General features: G+C 44.8%; 2 protein-coding genes across 4 annotated transcripts; one reads left to right on the top strand and one right to left on the bottom strand.

Moving 5' to 3' along the window:
* Positions 1-1,992: 1,992 nt before the first annotated feature.
* On the bottom strand, positions 1,993-8,701 carry LOC111230565. 3 transcript variants are annotated; one of them, XM_022757342.1, is made up of 5 exons: positions 8,686-8,701; positions 6,712-6,791; positions 4,152-4,289; positions 3,938-4,048; positions 1,993-3,591 (listed from the first exon to the last, which is right to left on the bottom strand). In XM_022757342.1, the coding sequence occupies exons 2-5, from the start codon at positions 6,789-6,791 to the stop codon at positions 2,358-2,360; spliced, it is 1,563 nt and encodes a 520-aa protein (XP_022613063.1). In that variant the 5' UTR covers positions 8,686-8,701; the 3' UTR covers positions 1,993-2,357. The 3 variants fall into 3 exon arrangements, with proteins under 3 accessions (XP_022613063.1, XP_022613062.1, XP_022613064.1); XM_022757341.1 differs by having other exon boundaries at positions 8,634-8,696; XM_022757343.1 differs by lacking the exon at positions 3,938-4,048 and having other exon boundaries at positions 8,634-8,696.
* Positions 8,702-10,691: 1,990 nt separating this feature from the next.
* On the top strand, positions 10,692-17,425 carry LOC111230576 (protein TMEPAI-like). The gene is made up of 4 exons (XM_022757357.1): positions 10,692-10,996; positions 14,150-14,301; positions 15,173-15,223; positions 15,625-17,425. The coding sequence occupies exons 1-4, from the start codon at positions 10,753-10,755 to the stop codon at positions 16,150-16,152; spliced, it is 975 nt and encodes a 324-aa protein (XP_022613078.1). The 5' UTR covers positions 10,692-10,752; the 3' UTR covers positions 16,153-17,425.
* The last annotated feature ends 489 nt before the right edge of the window (positions 17,426-17,914 follow it).

The following is a 17,914-nucleotide window of genomic DNA, read 5'->3' as shown; positions in this document are numbered from 1 at the left end:
AATGCCACACCCAATCAAAGAAGCCACAGTGAATTGTTTCAGTATGAGACCATCATCCTCTCCCACTGTTTCATCCTCAGTGTTACTGCGCTGAGCTGCCCCCAGATGCTTTGCATTAACACACACACACACACACACACACACACACACACACACACACACACACACACACACACACTAAACTCAGCAAACATTCCTCTGATATTACACACTGCTTCATACAAGTCTCTGCAGATGATCGAACAGCGACTCACTTCCAACAGTCTGGGAACCTCTGGAAACTAGTTAGGTGTGTTTCTGTTGTGAACACACACATCTCCAGTTTGTAACTCTACCTTTCCATTTTTTTTCATTGGAAGTCTGCAAGCCCAGGCTGGGATACCTCTGATGACATCACTATGACATCATCAGGGTTATTCTCGCAGCTCCTCCAGAGACAGAGAGTGGGATGAACCAGGAGCAGAAACCAGACTGATATCAGTGGAGTGACATGTTATTGATGTCATTAATGTCCAGTGGAGTTTATATTATAATTATATATATATATATATATTATAATATTTACCATCTGAGCTAAGCACAAATCCACTGAACCTCCTCAAAGGAGGTTTTTCTTACAGATCCCTCTGATGAAAATCAAGATTTTAACCTCGTTAATGTCCATATGATGTTTTTATATAATACAGATATATGATGATAAAATAATCATCAACACCATGACTCAGTGTTTCCACCTTGAACTGCAGTGAACCAATGACAGTCTCATAAACACAGATTCAGACAGCCAGAGTTTCATACCTCACAAACCTAATGAACCAATCCTGATCACTTGTGGGGACGGGGGGCGGGGCTAAATACACCTGAAACCTTGTCAGTACAGAGAGATGGTTAGCATTAGCACAACACTGCTAACACTGTGTCGGCCACTGCCAGTTACAAGCTAACAAACAGCATAAACAAATAAAAGATGTTAACTATGCTAACCGCTCTGAAAAGATGCTAACTATGCTAACTGCTGAAAAGATGCTAACCTTGCTGACCACTCTGAAAACATACTAATAACTCTGCTAATCATTCTGAAAGATGCTACCTACGCTAATCGTTCTGAAAGATGCTAACTACGCTTATCATTCTGAAATGATGCTAACTAAACTAATCATTCTGAAAGATGCTAACTACGCTAATCGTTCTGAAAAATGCTAACTACGCTAAGCGTTCTGAAAGATGCTAACTACGCTAATCGTTCTCAAATGATGCTAACTACGCTAATCGTTCTGAAAGATGCTAACTACGCTAATCGTTCTGAAAGATGTTAACTACGCTTATCATTCTAAAGATGCTAACTACGCTAATCGTTCTGAAAGATGCTAACTACGCTTATCATTCTAAAGATGCTAACTATGCTAATCGTTCTGAAAGATGCTAACTACGCTAATCGTTCTGAAAAATGCTAACTACGCTAAGCGTTCTGAAAGATGCTAACTACGCTAATCGTTCTCAAATGATGCTAACTACGCTAATCGTTCTGAAAGATGCTACCTACGCTAATCGTTCTGAAAGATGCTAACTACGCTAATCATTCTGACAGATGCTAACTACGCTAATCGTTCTGAAATGATGCTAACTACAGTAATCAGGATGTCAGAGTAAATGTGATTTTTTATGTGTGAAAATCATGTTAAACAAAATATGAGTGACAGCAGAGGATTTTTACAGAGTTTAAAACACAGAGAGGAACTTTATCATCTTTCTGTTAGTCGTTACTCCACAGGTTAAAACATTTATACACTTTATGACCAAATTGAGTTAAGAGACTATTAAAATATGAAAGTAAGGAAATGCTTTATTATTTTTCTGACGTCCCTGGTCTTCCGTACATTCTGGTGTTATTCTACATTTTTCTTATTGTTAACAAACCAACAAACTCACTGTTTCCTGCTGAAGACACAAACCTTTAAAAACTCCTCACAAGTGATTAATTTCCTCAAACAGCTGCAGTTTTTATCAAACAGGAGGAAACGGTGCATTTGTTGGGGACTATTTTCAGCGGCGGATTGATCCACATGTGGTGAGTATCTGGGGCAGCAGGACGGTGTGTGTGGAACTGGGTCAAGATAAACTACAGTGTGTGTGTGTGTGTGACTCAGACATCACACACCTCTGAGGATGAGACATTCACTGCCGGTTTGTCTCCACACGCACAAACACCCAGAAAAACACGTGACTAAGCACCGAGTCTGTCTCCGTGGCTCCACAACAACATGGCGTCTGAGGCGGAGGCGTGTCCCAGCGGCCCGGGTCCCTCAGCAACAACAGTCAGCGTGTTGGATGGCGTGGAATGCTCAGATGGCGTGGTGTCAGTTTATGAACTCTGTGCTCAGCTGAAGGTGGAATCCCTCCAGGTGTTCCTTCAGTTTCTCCCTCACATCTTCTCTGTTGATGACAGTCAGCGGCTCGTGGTCGTCATCACAGGCCAGACCTCCACTCGGGTCTCCTTTGAGATCCAGTTGTGACACCAGTATGGTTTGTGCTTCGTCAACGACCCCCTCCATCCTGAGAAAGCCTGGTGATCCGTCCTCAGCGGGGACAGGCACCAGGATGACCTGACCCTCGGCGCCGTCCTGGATCCAGAACAGCTGCTGCTGCAGGTCCAGGTGATGCTCCTGAGCCGCGGCGTCAGACTCCCCCTCACACGTGTCGGAGAGCTGTAGACTATCAGGCGGAGGCGCTGCGGCAGGGATCACATGGTGGAGACGGGGGGTCTGGAGCAGGACCTGGGACTGTGCAACATCTGAGTCGTTGATTTCTACTTTTTTTCCCGGCGGTGGTTCCAGCCGGACTCTCTGTGTGTCTTTGGTATGTTCCTCTCTCTGAGTCCTGTCCGAGTCCTCATGCTCTGTGGGCTGGACATTTTTCTCAGTCTTTGAAAGTGTGTGTGCGACCTGACCCGCCTGGACCTGCCCCCTCCCGCAGTAAAAGCAGAATCCCTTCTCCTCCTCAGACCAGCCCAGCTCCATGTGATCCACACATCTGTCCTCAAACAGCCCCGTGTCCTCACATTTAGCATCAGTCTCACTCTCCTCCTGGTGAGAGCCTCCTCTACCTCGTCTCCGCTCCCCCCCTGGCGTCCAGCTCCCCCTGCTCTTACAACCGTCTTGTGACACGAGCACAGTGTGTTTCAGCCGTTTATCACGCAGCCTCAGCACGGTGCTGCGCAGCCGGTTCTCCCTCCGCCGGGCGGCATGCAGCTGTCTTAAGGCCTTCTCCAGGCAGTCGATAGCCTGGTCGTAGCGTCTCCTCCACAGCAGGGGGCAGAGCTGAGCGTAGCTGTGCTCCTTCGACAGGTAGAAGCCCGGAGGAGGGGGCAGGCGCCTCATGTACTGTGACGGGGAGAGGGGACGAGCCTGCGGCGGCGGTGAGGCGGCGTGTTCTCGCTCTGTGAGCTCTGAGGGTTCGTGAGCAGATGCAGGTTTGTTTTCATGAGTCTGCTCAGACGCCGCTGACCTCTGACCTGTGGGATCCTCTGAGGTCTGACCCCGCCGCTCTGCTTCCTGCTGACTGGGCTCCTGGTCGCCTGAGCAGAGTCTCTTCCTGCAGGAAACATGACAAACACTCAGTTCCATTAGTTTTTCCTTCCACACACAGATGGTCAAACAACAGAGTCATTAGCACTGCGGCTAATGCTGCACAGTACTGTGTACTTCTGCACCAATGCTAGCATTAGCTTCGTGCTTTAGCTCGTATGTTGCAGCTGAGCAATCACTGTAGTACTGTGGTAACGTTGTCAATCAGTTTCCCTTTGGTGGTATAACAATAAGAAGAAGAAGAAATAAAATAAAAATTAATGATAAAAAGTTTAGAAATTACAACATTAGGGGAGAGAAAAAGAGATAAAACACTCACACTGTAGTGAGTGAGTGAGTGAGGGAGTGTTTACCTGACAGGAGGGACTTCCTGTCTCTGTGGTGTTCCTGCTCGTTTGCATTTGGTCGTTGAGGTCGAGTCAAACACTGTAGGAAAAGCGTCTTCCTTCAGCCGCCTGATGCCACTGTGAAAAGGCCAAAGACACTGTAACGCTGTCGGCCGGACTCAGATGTTTGGAGCCAGTGTCAGTAACAGAGACAGAGCTAAAGCGCTGACATGTGACACACCTGCAGCCGGTCAGCTCGAAGCTCTCTGGGGTGAAGTGTTTGGAACAGAAGTAGACGAAGTCCGTCTGAGGGTCCCAGGAGTCCGCACGGTGGGAGTTGGTGATCCACAGGTTCCTCCGAGTGGCTCCCTTTGGTAATCTGACCACGACAATAACTGATCACTATTGATCCATGCAACAACATTTGATCATCACATCAATACTTGAGTTACACGCAGCGCTTCATTTACACAGCACCTTTCATTCCAGGTGGAAGAACAAAGTGCTGCAGAAAGGAAGTTACAACCACAACAACTGTTTTTTAATAATTAAAACATAACTGACACGTCTGAATTAAAACCATTAATTAAATAATTAAGACCAACAACCAATCAGTAAAGATGAATAAGATATGTAAATCAAAACTATTGAAAAATAAGAATAAAATATGATTCAGTCAAATAATAATAATTAGACAAATAAATGTTTTCAGCTCAGATTGAAGAGACGACAGTGAAGCGGCTCCTCTGATATGATCAGGCAGCAGGTTCCAGCTGATCTGAGGCGTTGGACTGCTTCACACCTCACAGGTCTGTCAGAGAGACGCTCAGGTGTCCGACCACGAACAGCCTTCAAAACATTAACCGTTTAAAATCAATTAAGTCGGTGTGACGACCTCAGCACGGTGATCTACGGCCGTACGTCTGATCAAATCAGAAGCTGCTGTTCATCAATATTATTTCACTTCTGAACATTGTTTTAAATGTTGGGGCTGAAATAACAAATTATTATTAAGAGTGTATTTTTCTTTTGTGGTTATTTATGTTGGACATTATTTGTTGTTTTTTTTTCTAATGAAAATGTAGACTGAGTCCTACGTCATACAATTCTTATTTATTCAATAAAACGTACTTAAATGAATAAAATAACAATAATATAAATATAATATATATAATATAAAAGTAATGTATCTAATTACATTATTACATTAGTATTATCTTCCTGAGTAACTCGCCCAACTCTCTCTCTCTCACAGACACTCTCAGCTTCACTAGTGTGGATCACAGGGAGCTTCTCTCACTTTAACCATCACTAGGTTTAATTCACCAGGTTAGTGGTTAGTTTGGTTGTGTAACATGTAACATGTAAAGTGAGTCGACTCTATTTGGTTGATTTAGTTTTCCTTCTTGTCGGCTTTGATTTCTGACCACAGTTTTCTCTGAAGTCTACTTCCTGGTAGAGGATGGTGCCCACTGCGCCACCTGCTGTTCACAGGGTGGACTGTACCAAGTGTGGCTGTGGAGGGGAGGGAGCAGCGTGGTTTATGTGTAGGTTACTGAACCCTGTGCAGCCGACAGGAAAGGTTCGTGTCACCAGCTCTCACTGCGAGACACAACTGACCCCGGTCGCTCTCCGTGAGGTGAAGACGGGACAGGAAGCTGTTTGTCAGAACACTCTGTCTTTTCACATTAAGGTGCAGAAAAAGTTCTGTGGATTCCAGAGGAGACTGGGTCAGACTGGGAGGATGATCTGGTTGTACTGGATCCAACAGAGCAGAGCGGTGTCTGAGACGGCTGAAATCTTCTGCTGCCGTTGATCTGATCCTTCCTCCACCGTTCCTCTCAAAGCCCGAGGATATCGACCACGGTCTGCTCTTCTTACGAAGGTTCAAACTGAGTGAAATGAGCTGAAGTATCAGAGCCGGTCCACTCCTCCAGCTGCTGAGGAAAGGAGCTTCAGTGCTTCCTACCTCACCTCCTTCTGAAAGGAAAGGAGAAAATGCCGTCCCACAATCCCTTGCTACAGCAACATTTAAAGCCACGCACTGTTGTAGTTGAACCACGTAAATGTAGGAACAACAGAGCTCACGTGGAAACGACTTTAATGTCTATTCTACAAGGTGTATGATTGTTCATGAGACGGTGGTGCTGTGGACACGTTCTATTCTTTTATTTATTATTATCATTATATTATTTTTGGTCTGTTTGTGTGGAGTTGATATATTTGTTGCTCATGTTTCGTCTCTGTTTAACGCTGGTTGAAGACTGTTGTGTTTTTGTGATGTGGAATTATGAAAAGTAATAAAAAATTTAATCAAAAATTTTTTTAAAATAAATAAAATTAACAACAGAACAGCTGTTTTATGTTTGTGACACGATCTAAAAATGATGGAAATCTGTGTCTGATCAACGATAAAAACAGATTTCTTCTCTTTAAATCGTCATCAGGAGCAACAACAGCTCGTCGTTCTGTAACTGTTTTATACATTTTAAATATTGACTAATCACAGTGAGAGTCTGGAGCCTCGTTCAGACTCTCTAGTCCCAATAAACCAAGATCAGAGGTTTGACTCAGTGAAATTGTTCTTCCGGGAGCGTCTTCATCCATTTATGGATAATTGCGGGAGTGGAAATGAGTGAGATCTATAAAGTTGAACCAATGCGAACACACGGCTTTATAATTGTGATGTAAAGAATGTGTACGTATATTTCTGGTTTTGTGCGTTCACTCAGTCTCAGTCGTGAATCTACAGAGTTTTCTGCCTCTGGCCTGAAGCTCGACCACGTGTGTGAAACGCTCACTTGTGAAAGGTGATACCAGCGTTACGAGTCTCGCGGTTGTCCCGAGATTTGCAGCCTCCAGCCGAGCAGTGTCTCGGCATCTGGAAGAGACACAGAGAAAGAACCGTCGTCACCTCTGAGGTTCATTCAGCTGTGAGGAGGATTCAGTCACAACAGATTCAAGTTACACGTCGTGTCATCAATGCTGCAATGGTCACTCTATCAACCCTCTGAGGTCGGAGGGTAACTTCTATTTATTTCTTAAGGTACTTGCATATGAGATTATACCCAAGTGTTTTATATCATAATATTCAGAACAATCTCAGCTCTTTCTATAATGACGCCCTGTTGACCCTGTTAAACTGTGCAAAGACATCGTTTGTCCCAAATGCTGAAAAACTGAAGCCCAGTTTTTTTTTTTCTCTTGTGAAAACAAACTTTTACTGATGTGGATGAATTGTTTTGGTGCTTGAAATTAGTTTATCAAAGTCTTAGGTTCATAGAAATAGTGTAGTATGTGAGTAAAATAGTAGATAAATGTATAATAAATGCCTAAAATGAAAGTGTTGTCTGTCCCTCTACTTTCACCACACTTTAGAGGCCTGCTCAGAGGCCTTGTAGCTCCAGCTCCGAGTCACGTACGATCCCACACGAATATTAAAGGGAAAGTGGAGAGTCGACAGATTCTAACAACATTTAAACCATATTTCTGCGCTGTATTATCGCAAAGATATTAATAGAAACACCCGTCGACCTCAGAGTGTTGAGTAGAGCAATGCAATCCAGAGCAGCAGCACTGACACGTGTTATTCCTTTATAAAGTTTAATGGTCACTTCCCTCTGAGGCATCGATTCAGCTGCACACTTTATTCACAAAGTCTTCAGGCCCCGTCACTTCCTGCACTTCAACATTCAGAGCTGTCCAAACAGGAAGCGTCATGAAGCAACTACAGACCCAATTCAAACATCTTTGAGAAAAGATGTTAGCGACCCACATCCGATTCCGTGACAATATGGACGCCAAAAATATGTTCTCTCAACACTTTCCATTTTAATGGTAATGATGGAACATTTTTCTTTGTTGTTTGATGGGGGAGAGATCACTTGTTGATTCATCCTCTGTCTCTTAATTCTTCCTGTTGCTAAGCAGCTATCCATTTTGGTCCTGCAGTTTTCACCGTGGATGAAATCCAAACAAGTATGTGATGTGGTCCGGTGACAACATAAAAGTTCCTATCATTGTCTTATCACAGTGATCAGTTTTTAAACATATTTACTGTTTTTAAAGATTATTTAATTCTAATGCATTAGAAACATTATATATATATATATATATAGAATTACATCCTTTCACCAAAATTACAGTCACTGTTTGGCAAATGATTTGACTCACCAGCCCACAGTTTGGGAACCACTGATCTCCTGTCTTTATCATTAATTGTATTTTACATTATGTGTCCACTATCTCATCCTGATTAAATAAGATGTTAATCCATATTTATCTCATATTGATCACCCCCCCACCACCACCCCCTTCTTCTGTGTCACCACACGGTGTCGCTGTTACTGCTGGTCTCTGTGCAGCTGCTCTTTGACTCCTGTAGTGCAGTTAAGGTGGACATTTTACTGCGTCCTTAAATCTCCCCTGCACACCGTGGTGCGTTCAGGCGCGGGAGAGCGGCTCGGAAACACACCGGACGTAAATAAAGGTTGCTGCAGCGGACTTCCCGCCGGCCGTGATTCACGCCAGGCTCGTCGGCAGGACTTTAGAGAGGGACCGTTAACCGCTGAGGTGAAGGCGCCTCAGACAAAATGAACTCTGCGTCTGTCACGACGTTTTCCCGCTAATGCTAACGTTACCACGTCAGTCAAGTCACGTCACAAGCTAACCCGGTGCCAACGATACAGAGAACACGATGGTTTATTAATACTGAAAATATTACCGCTACACTGCAGCTTCGACCTCACGAAGATGGCTCATTTTTCTTCACCCACCTTCTTCCTCCTTTCCTCTTCCTCCTCCTCCTCTTCTTCTTCTTCACCGCTTTCTTCTTCTTCTTTGAGGTTTATTGGCGGTTGACAAACAATGAATTGGCGCATTACCGCCACCAACTGGTCAGGAGTGTGGATCGCTCCAATATTTACAATCTTAGCTCACCTCAATGAGAGAAAGGAATTAATCATTTTAATTACATATAATAATACATTTAAATTTAATAATCTAATTCATAGAAAATATTTATTAAAAGATTTTTTAAAATATTGAATTTATTACATTAATTCAATTAATAATTATATTGCATTTTATTATATTAATATTTTTGTTGACATTTTTATTTCTTTGACAATTTAATGTTGAATACAGTGATTGTAATTGTGCTTTGGCAACACATTGAAAATGTCATGTCAATAAAGCCTGTTGAATTGAATTGAAAATTTAATCTGATTGGATAAGACTCGTGTCTTGAGTTCTTTTGAAGAACATAATTAAATCAAAGTTAGAAACATCAGAGACTCAGCCACATGTTTGAGCCTCAGTCAGAACCAGACTAAGTAAAGGAGTCTGTTGAGATCAGAACCAAAGACTAGCAGACGGATCAGAACAGTTAGCGCAGTTAGCACCTTTTAGAACGGTTAGCGTAGTTAGCATCTTTTCAGAACTGTTAGCATAGTTAGCATCTTTTATTTGTTTATGTTGTTTGTTAGCTTGTAACTGGCAGTGGCTGACACAGTGTTAGCAGTTGTGCTAATGTAAACTCTCTCTCTTTGTACTGACAAGGTTTCAGGTGTATTTAGCCCCGCCCCCCATCCCCACAAGTTGACAGGATTGGTTCCTGAGGTCTGTGACATATGAGTCTCTGACTGTCTGAATCTGTGTTTATGAGACTGTGATTGGTTCACTGCAGTTTAAGGTGGAAACACTCAGTCATGGTGTTGATGATTATTTCATCATCATGTATCTGTATTATAAAAAACATTATATGGATGTTAACGAGGTGAAACACTTGATTTTCACAGAGGTCTTTAAGCAGCTTGACACCAACTCGTGTTGACTGGATCCACACTAGACTTGAGTAGAGTAGAGTAGAGTTGGTACCATGTGGTGGAGAAACACCGTTGTTGACTCAGTATTTATATTAAAGTTCTCATCAGTGAGGTTTCTTCAGGATTCTGACAGTTGGAAGAAATTTAACCTGTTTAACCATAAAATTTAAACCTGTTTTATGTTTCAACTAGCTCTGACATTTAGCACACGTTTATACACTGCTCAGCACTTCTTTTACATGTCTGCCTATTTAATGATTTATTATTTTATTCATTATTTTATCTCATTTTACATCATGTTTTTCATGTTTTTCCTTTTAGATCAATGCTTTTAACATATTTTCATGTTCATTTCATGTCTTTCTTCTTCATGTGAGTCATATGAGTCAATGTCTTAGTCATTTCTTTGTTGTAAAGCACTTTGTGCTACATTTCTTGTATGAAAGGTGTTATACAAATAAAGTTTATTATTATTATTATTATTATTATTATAAACTGATATCAGCTCATGTGACGTGTCATTAATCCATCTGCACATTTTCCAGTGTCTATGTGTTGAAAAGGAAAATAAAGATATTGTTTTAAAACAAAAAAACTCCACTGCTGGAAATAAATTAGTTTAAATTAAAATAAATGAATGATTTAATTTTCACCACCCAGACTAAACCTGGACCCCCACCCTGAGGGTCTCTGTCCCCGGACTATAGTTGTAACCAGCTGCCTTGTGTCTGGGACACAGTCTGCCAGCGGCCACGGTCAATGGAGGAGAGCCTCTTCTGAGACTGTCTGTCTGGGTCTGGACCGCTGCCCCCAGTGTGAGCCTTGCCTCCGGCCCCCCCCCCTCACCGTCTGACCGCCGTCCTCCATTGTCACCAGCTCCCCCCTCCCCCGCGGAACACAGAGAGGAGGCGGGCTCCAAATCCAACAACACACACACACACACACACCCAGCAATCTGCCGCTCAGCTGACGGAGCCGTGGGGCAGAGACGGGGACACCACACTCAGAGGACGGTCCATGAACCACACGGAGCTCCAGGGTCGTGATGTAGGCTGTGTGCTCGGGCTGGGCGCTGACAGGCTGCGGGACCGGTCGCTCCTCTCCGCCCCTCGGCAGCCGGCTGGCGGCTCCGCTCCCCGGCGTCTCGGTGCTCCCCGCCGTTCGGAAAACACAGCAGTCCCGGGAAGATCCAGCGACACAAGGGCCAATGGTTTTTACTCCTGCAGCTGCGCCAGACCCCAGAACCAGGGCATGGATATATGTAAGTGAGACAACTGAACGCATTTCCGGCCGAGGTGAGACGGCTGAGTGATGGAGGAGGTTGGATGCTGCTCATGGCTCCAACTTCTGACTCAGTGGTTTTTATTTCAGCGGGAGTGAGAGAGAGAGAGAGAGAGGGGCCGGGGGACACTGTGCTGCGGCAGGGTCTTGGTGCTGGTTGGCGTGTGTGTGCGTGTGTGTGTGTGTGTGGACAGGCCGCTTGATGAGGCGGCCACCCTCCCCCATATCACCCCCCCCCCCGGCAGTCTGCTGTCAGACAGCCGAGTCCCTGCAGCACAAAGACGGTCTGGAAACGAGTCAGACACACGGTGACATTTAAAGCTGCAGGAGGTTAAAACGTGATTCACTGACTGAAACATGTTAAGACAGTGAGAACAGCAGTGAGTCAAGTTTATCAGGAAGACCAGGACTCAGTCTACCTGGTCTACCAGAGAGCTGCATGTGAAGAGGGGACAGAAACCCCAGTGACATGGAGTGATGGGTCCAATCCCAGTGCCCCCCCCCAAACCTTAATACCTGAACCCCCACAGACCTAACTGACTTCACCTGGTGAGAGAGAGAGAGAGAGCGAGAGAGAGAGGCTGCAGGGCTCAGAAGGTGTAAAGAGGAATGAGACAGCACTTATCAAATGCTAAAACATTTGCACACAATTGTTTTATTCCCTCCTTTCACTTCCTGTTTGTAAACAAAAAACAAACAAACATTGGATCAGATCTGATCCAGTTTGGATATTTGGATTTCATCATCACATCATCACAGGACAGATGACTCCACAGTTCAGTCTGAGTCACAGTGACTGTGTTTATACTGTCTGTTTCCTTCTAATGCTAACGTTAGCGTTAGCTCCTTTCCCTGCATGTTTGTTAACTGTTCTTCTTCTATCTTATTATTTCTTGCGTTTTATGGCCGTTGTATTCTGTTTTTTACACATCAGGGCGTCTCCTGATAACCACGCTAACCCCTTGTTTAATGTCACAACGCTATGAACTTTGGGTAATTCCCTCATGTGTCGGTCACATTCTCACCTTGAGTCCAAAATGGTAAGAGAGTGCACCTGTCTACTGTAACCAGACCGTGTCTCTCATGAACGCATCATCACTCGTGGACAAACCAGACAGAGTGCAGCACCAGAACCTGCAGTTCTGAACTCACAGGAACCAGTATCAGTGGAAGTCTTGGTCCCAGCACCGTCTCTGACAGCCTCTTATTGTTTCAGTCTGTAGAGTGGATGTGTGAAGGAACCTGGTGTTCCCAGACCTCCATACAAACAGGACAGGCCCAGTTCTGTTGGGCAGGTCCAGTTCTGCATCTGCAGTTCTGCTCTGCAGGTCTGTATCTGCAGGTCTGGAGTTCAGTTCTCCTGAAGCTGCTGAGAGTAACCAGAGCCACAGTTTTTTCTGCCTCATGTTTTCAGTTCAGTGAGTGTGGTTCTGGGTGTTCTGGGTCCACCTGCTCTCAGTCCTGGGTGTGTTCTGTATGTTAACAGTGTGGTTTGGGGCCTTACCTGCCGTACCTGCAGCACACAGAGGATCAGAGACGAGTCGGGCTGTTTGTTGCTGACTCACCTTCACGTACTGCTTTGTCTTCATGACCACAGGAGGAACTCAGTGGGGGCGTCAGTGAAGGGCTGATGAGACCACTAAATGAAACACACACACACACACACACACACACACACACACACACACACACACACACACACACACACACACACACACACCGGGTTTATTAGCAATGCACCAGACTCTTCATTACAGCCGGCTGCCGTCCCGGCTCGCTCCTCCCCGGGGTCAAAGGTGAAAGGTGAAGGCCTGTCAGTCGCTGTGTCTGAGCCTTTGTCTCCTCTCTTTGTTCACGCAGCGGCTGTCAGACATGTTTTAGTGCTGCTGCTGGAGTTGAAATAAAAGCAGACGTGTAGCTGTCATGTAGAGAAGCGGGGGTGGACTCAGTCAGAATGTGAGCGGCCATATTTACTAATGTTTACTTCTGTTTACATGAAGAAACTGCAGACATGTTTGTGATTGTTGGTCCCAGCAACAAGGAAACAAAAGATGTTTTTTATGTTTGTGTAACACTGCGACGAGTCTATTAATGAATGAAGGAAAAGATTCTTATTTTCAGGTGTGTGTTAATACAACACATGTCATATGTATGTTGAACAGTTAGTGTTTGTCCTTTCTGCTCTGTGTAAAATATCCTCCTATCAGCTCTGTACGGTGGCCGACGAGGACAAACTTGCTGCAGCGGCTCAAAACACTTAAACGAGCTGCAAGTTCAGAAACGAAACAGATTCAAAAACACAAATTAATACAAATTAAATACAAGAACGGAAACAAGCTGCAGGAAGTAAAAACAAAAACATGAACAACAAACACGCTGCACATCCAGAAAACACAGCAGAGCAGCTCCAGGCCTCTAGGGGGAGCTCTAAGTGGAACACCCATAGACTGTATATAAGCTAATGCTAACGCTAGCTATGTTATTTGTTGCTCTCTTGTAATATTGTAAAAACTACAGCCAAAATCTTTCTATCCTCATACTCTCTCGTTTGGTCCAGGTCAAAGGTCGTGTGTCTGATCTCTCAGGTCAGAGGGTTCAAGTTGTTCCAGTGAGAGCTCCCCCTACAGGCCTGGAGCTCTTCTGTGTTGTTGTCTGAATATGAAGCGTTTTGTTTTTTTCTGTTGCATTTGTTTTGGAGGTTCATGTGTTTTTGTTGTTGCATCGTTTCTGTATTTGCAGCGTTTGTTCATGTTTTTGTTTCGACTTCCTGCAGCTCGTTTCCATTGTTGCATTTGCTTCAGGTTTGTTTTGCAGCTTTGACTTCAGAAGACATTTCTCTTCCAGGAGCAGTGACTGTGGTTAAATCAATCAGACCTGAAATATGTTCACCCATCCTTCTAAAGTCGCATCAGTTTTATTATATTATCTAATTATGGCCTGAAATCACAAGTCAGTTTCAGTCTGATCCGCATACAACAGCTTCCAGTTCAGACGAGGACAGAAGTCATTCATGTCTACAGCAGTGGATCCACTAACAGGACCGTCGTCCTGTGAGACACGAGCCCACAGGTCGTCTGTGCAGCAGGTGATTATGACCCATACTTACGTTTTGTTTCTCTCTGTGTTCCTGCAGCTGAACTGGAGTTTGTTCAGATAATAATAATCCTCCTGGTGATGACCCTCATGGTAGTCCTGATCGTCTGCCTGCTCAGCCACTACTGGCTGCCGGCCCTGACCTTCCTCAGCAGGCTCGGCCACGCCCAGAGACACCAGGCCACACAACTGGTAGGTGACGCACGAGAGAGGCTGGGATTACTGGGAGGCTGTTCCATTAACAGAAAGACAGACACGAACCAAAGATCATAATCCTGTTAATGGGTCCATATTAATTACACATTAATTTGATAACACAGTGTATGAATATTTATAGTATGTTGTTATGTAGCAGCGTCTATTCAGTGAATCTGCTCTCTGAATGTTATTTTTCCATGTTGGTGGTAAATACAAAACCTTACGATGCAGCTGGATTTCTCTCAAGTGAGAATCCATCTCTCCAGGCTCCAAGATGTTGGCTGATTGGTCATAACCCCAGCGGTTCAGACCAATCAGAGTGCTATGATGAAGGATCTGCCTGATTTTCATAAGAGTGACTAATGCACATATTTTCCCAACACAGATAAAAAGACTCTACCGACACGTTAACTAGCAAAAAATAAAGTTTCCTTTTCGGCGTTCTCTCTCTTCCCAACCTTAGTCTCAGAGTAGTAAACCAAGCCCAACCCTAAACCAATCATAGTCCGAGAGAGTAGTAACCAAGCACACAGTTAATGTAAGCTGGAGCACTTACTCTGCCACACAGCTGATTACCTGTTTACCCTGATTACATGTGTGGGCAGCTTCTAAACGACCGTCAAAAGGCCGAGATGACCAAACCCGACCTGATCCGAACATCATCTTACAGTTTTTTGGATCCCGGCGGGTCCTATGGGGCTCGGGCTGGGTATCTACCCTCAAGTACAAAGAAAATAATCTCCATTTGTAGACATTTATCTGAAGCCACCACTGATATACAGCATTACATAACAGCAACATCATATTCAGGTGACAAATCATGTCCTCTGTAACCCCCTTCCCCTTTCTCCCTCTCTCTCTTTAGGATGGCGCTGTGTGGAGAGACAGTGTGCTGACTCAGCAGAGAAATGCTGAGGTGAGTTACAGCTGATGTGTTTCAGAGAAGCTTCACCTTCTGATCCAGAACAGATCTGGTCCTTGTCAAAGTGGTTCAGGTCTTTACACCTGCTCACACACAGAGCTGTTTGTGTTGATGTGACTCAGTCCAGCTGTGGTGGTTGTATCTGTGCTGTGCTTTGGGCCTGAACCTGACTGAGAGTCTGACTCCCCCTGCTGGATCAGGAGAGAACATACAGCTGTAGTCCTGACCCCTGGTAGACCAGGGTAGTTCCTCAGTTCTTGGAACTACTTGTTAAAAAAAACGTCTGCTCTGCTCCATCAGATTAAATAGTTCCAGGAACTAACGACCGCGTGTTATCACCTTCTCTAACGTCCTGTGTGTGACTTTAATGGGTCTTTTTCTCTGTGTGTGTTCAGGTGACGCGTGGTCATCTGACCAACAGCCTGCCACCCTTCATGCAGCAGCAGCAGCTGTGTCGCCTGCAGCCCACCTACCCTTACCTGCAGCAGGAGCTCATCAACCTCCCCCCTCTCATCTGCCTGTCAGACGGGGAGGAGCTGCTGCCCTACAAGGGTCCCTGCAGGTTGCAGCTCCGCCCCCCGGAGCAGCAGCTGGAGCTGAGCCGAGCCGCGGTGCGCGCTCCGCCCAACCGGACCGTCTTTGATAGAGACCGCATAGATATTTATACACACAGCAAGAGCCCACGGGCCCCCAGCAGTAACACTGGACTCGATGCTGCCAGGGCCAGGATGGAGGGCTCCCCACCCTCCTACAGCAAGGTGATGGGGGACTACGCTGGGTCCACAGCCCGCTACAGCCAGTACAGCAATAACGCACCACCCACAGACGGCAGGTCAGGACGTGACCGCTCACAGACGGTGTTCCACGCCGGCAGCAGGCGACCGGAGAGCACAGCTGAAGCCTCCAGTGACTTAAACAGCTGACAGAGGACAGACGTCCGTCCACCTGTCCCCCTCACTACACCTGGACTGTGCAGGAGATCAGCTGGTTTTCTCTCATATTAAAGCTGAAAGAGTTTTATTAAAGTCTCTGCTTGGTCTATTTTTGTATGTTTGACACTTCTGATGCAGACGCTGGACGCTGAGCGCAGGCGAAGTCATGAGCTTCAGTTGTGCTGGACCAGGTCTGTGGACAAACCCCCGTCAGATCCAGAAATCAGTGCTGTGATTGGTCGTCTGAAGTCTGATGTCAACAAATGTGAAGTTGCACTAAGTTGAAAAGTTGTTTGTCAGTGAAGGAGCCTGGTCCAGGTTCAGGATTCACATGATCCAGCTTGGAGTGTCTGGTTCTCTCCTGCGTTCATCAGCTTCACTGGACGTCACCTCGGCACTGTGATGGTGGAATTATGGGAAAGTGAGTGATCGTCTTCAACTCGCTGACAACAGTCTGACCGGAGTTCATCTGAGTTTACGTCTCAATATAAAGGATTTATTTTCATTCTGTTAACAAGTCTGAAGTCAGACGGTGTTAGAGCTGCAGCAAGTAACTGATCAATTATTTTCATCATTGATCTGTTCGTTTATTTGTGGTCTGGTTCCAGAACCAAAGATTTTCAGTTCAAAGTAACAGAAAACGATCCTCACGATTATTGATTATCAGAATTAACCAATGATTGACAAGTTCAACAGATCAACACACACACACACAGTTAATCTGTGTACCAAGGTCTGTGTTCAGGTTTTAATATTCTGTTCCACTTTTACATCGTGTTTTGTTAACTAGCAGCAGACTAGTTAATTAGCAGTTAACTAGCAGTGACCCAGGGTTAGTAGATGACAGTCTCTCTGCGCTCTCACTCTGTCTGTGCAGATGTTGTTGACCCACATAAAGACTATTTATTTGTGTTTATTCTATGTTGATGAAGCCTGGGACCTGATCTCCATGTGTCCGCCTCCCTCTGCTGTCACTGGCTCAGAGAAGTCAGGTGACCGGTCACATGACCCCGCTTCCTGCTGCTGTCAGTTTTACTGTCACCTTTTTACAAACTGTTGTTTAGGACAAACATCTAAAGTAAACACTTGTTTGCAGGAGTCATGTGACTTCCTGTCTGATGGTGACCGTCACAGGAAACCACTTGCACTTAAAAAGCCCCGCCTCCGTCGTGCCTCTTCCAATGGTGCTTCTCCAGCAGTCTGACTCTGTACAGTGCTGTCCTGTATATATACCTTCATATATTATGCACATGTGCTCCTCCCACAGAGGAGACTGTTAATGCTGTCAACATTAAAGTGAATGCATCAGAGCGTCTGGTGTCTCTGTACAGGAAACAGAAATCATGTGACTGTTCAGGCCTGAGCTGGAACACACAGCAGGTTCCACCGTCAGCTGAGAACACTGTTCCTCACTGTTCCACCTCATCATGAAAACTGGACTAACAGCTCGTTCTCAGCATTTTCATTATGTCCCGTGGAAAAATTATAACATGACGTTTCTGTATTTAAAATGCTAAATCTAAAATCCCTTTAACATTGACAGGGATGTCACACAATGCAACAGTAACTTTGAATTGGATTAACAGAATTTTATTCTTTTTAGTGCTTCCTTCCAGAAAACATCAATTTCAATGTTCAGATCCTCTTCCCTGCTTTTATTTTAGAGTCTGACTCGTTTGAAAAGATTCACACAAGGGATGAGATTAGCTTGAACACAGTTTCTCATCTGCAGACACCTGAAGAAATGAGTTTT

Source organism: Seriola dumerili, unplaced genomic scaffold (assembly GCF_002260705.1).
Source record: "Seriola dumerili isolate Sdu_G_001 unplaced genomic scaffold, Sdu_1.0 BDQW01000273.1, whole genome shotgun sequence".
NCBI classification, from domain to species: Eukaryota; Metazoa; Chordata; class Actinopteri; order Carangiformes; family Carangidae; genus Seriola; species Seriola dumerili.
Note: the sequence above shows the minus strand (reverse complement) of the source record. Positions and strands in the feature narration are given on the sequence as shown.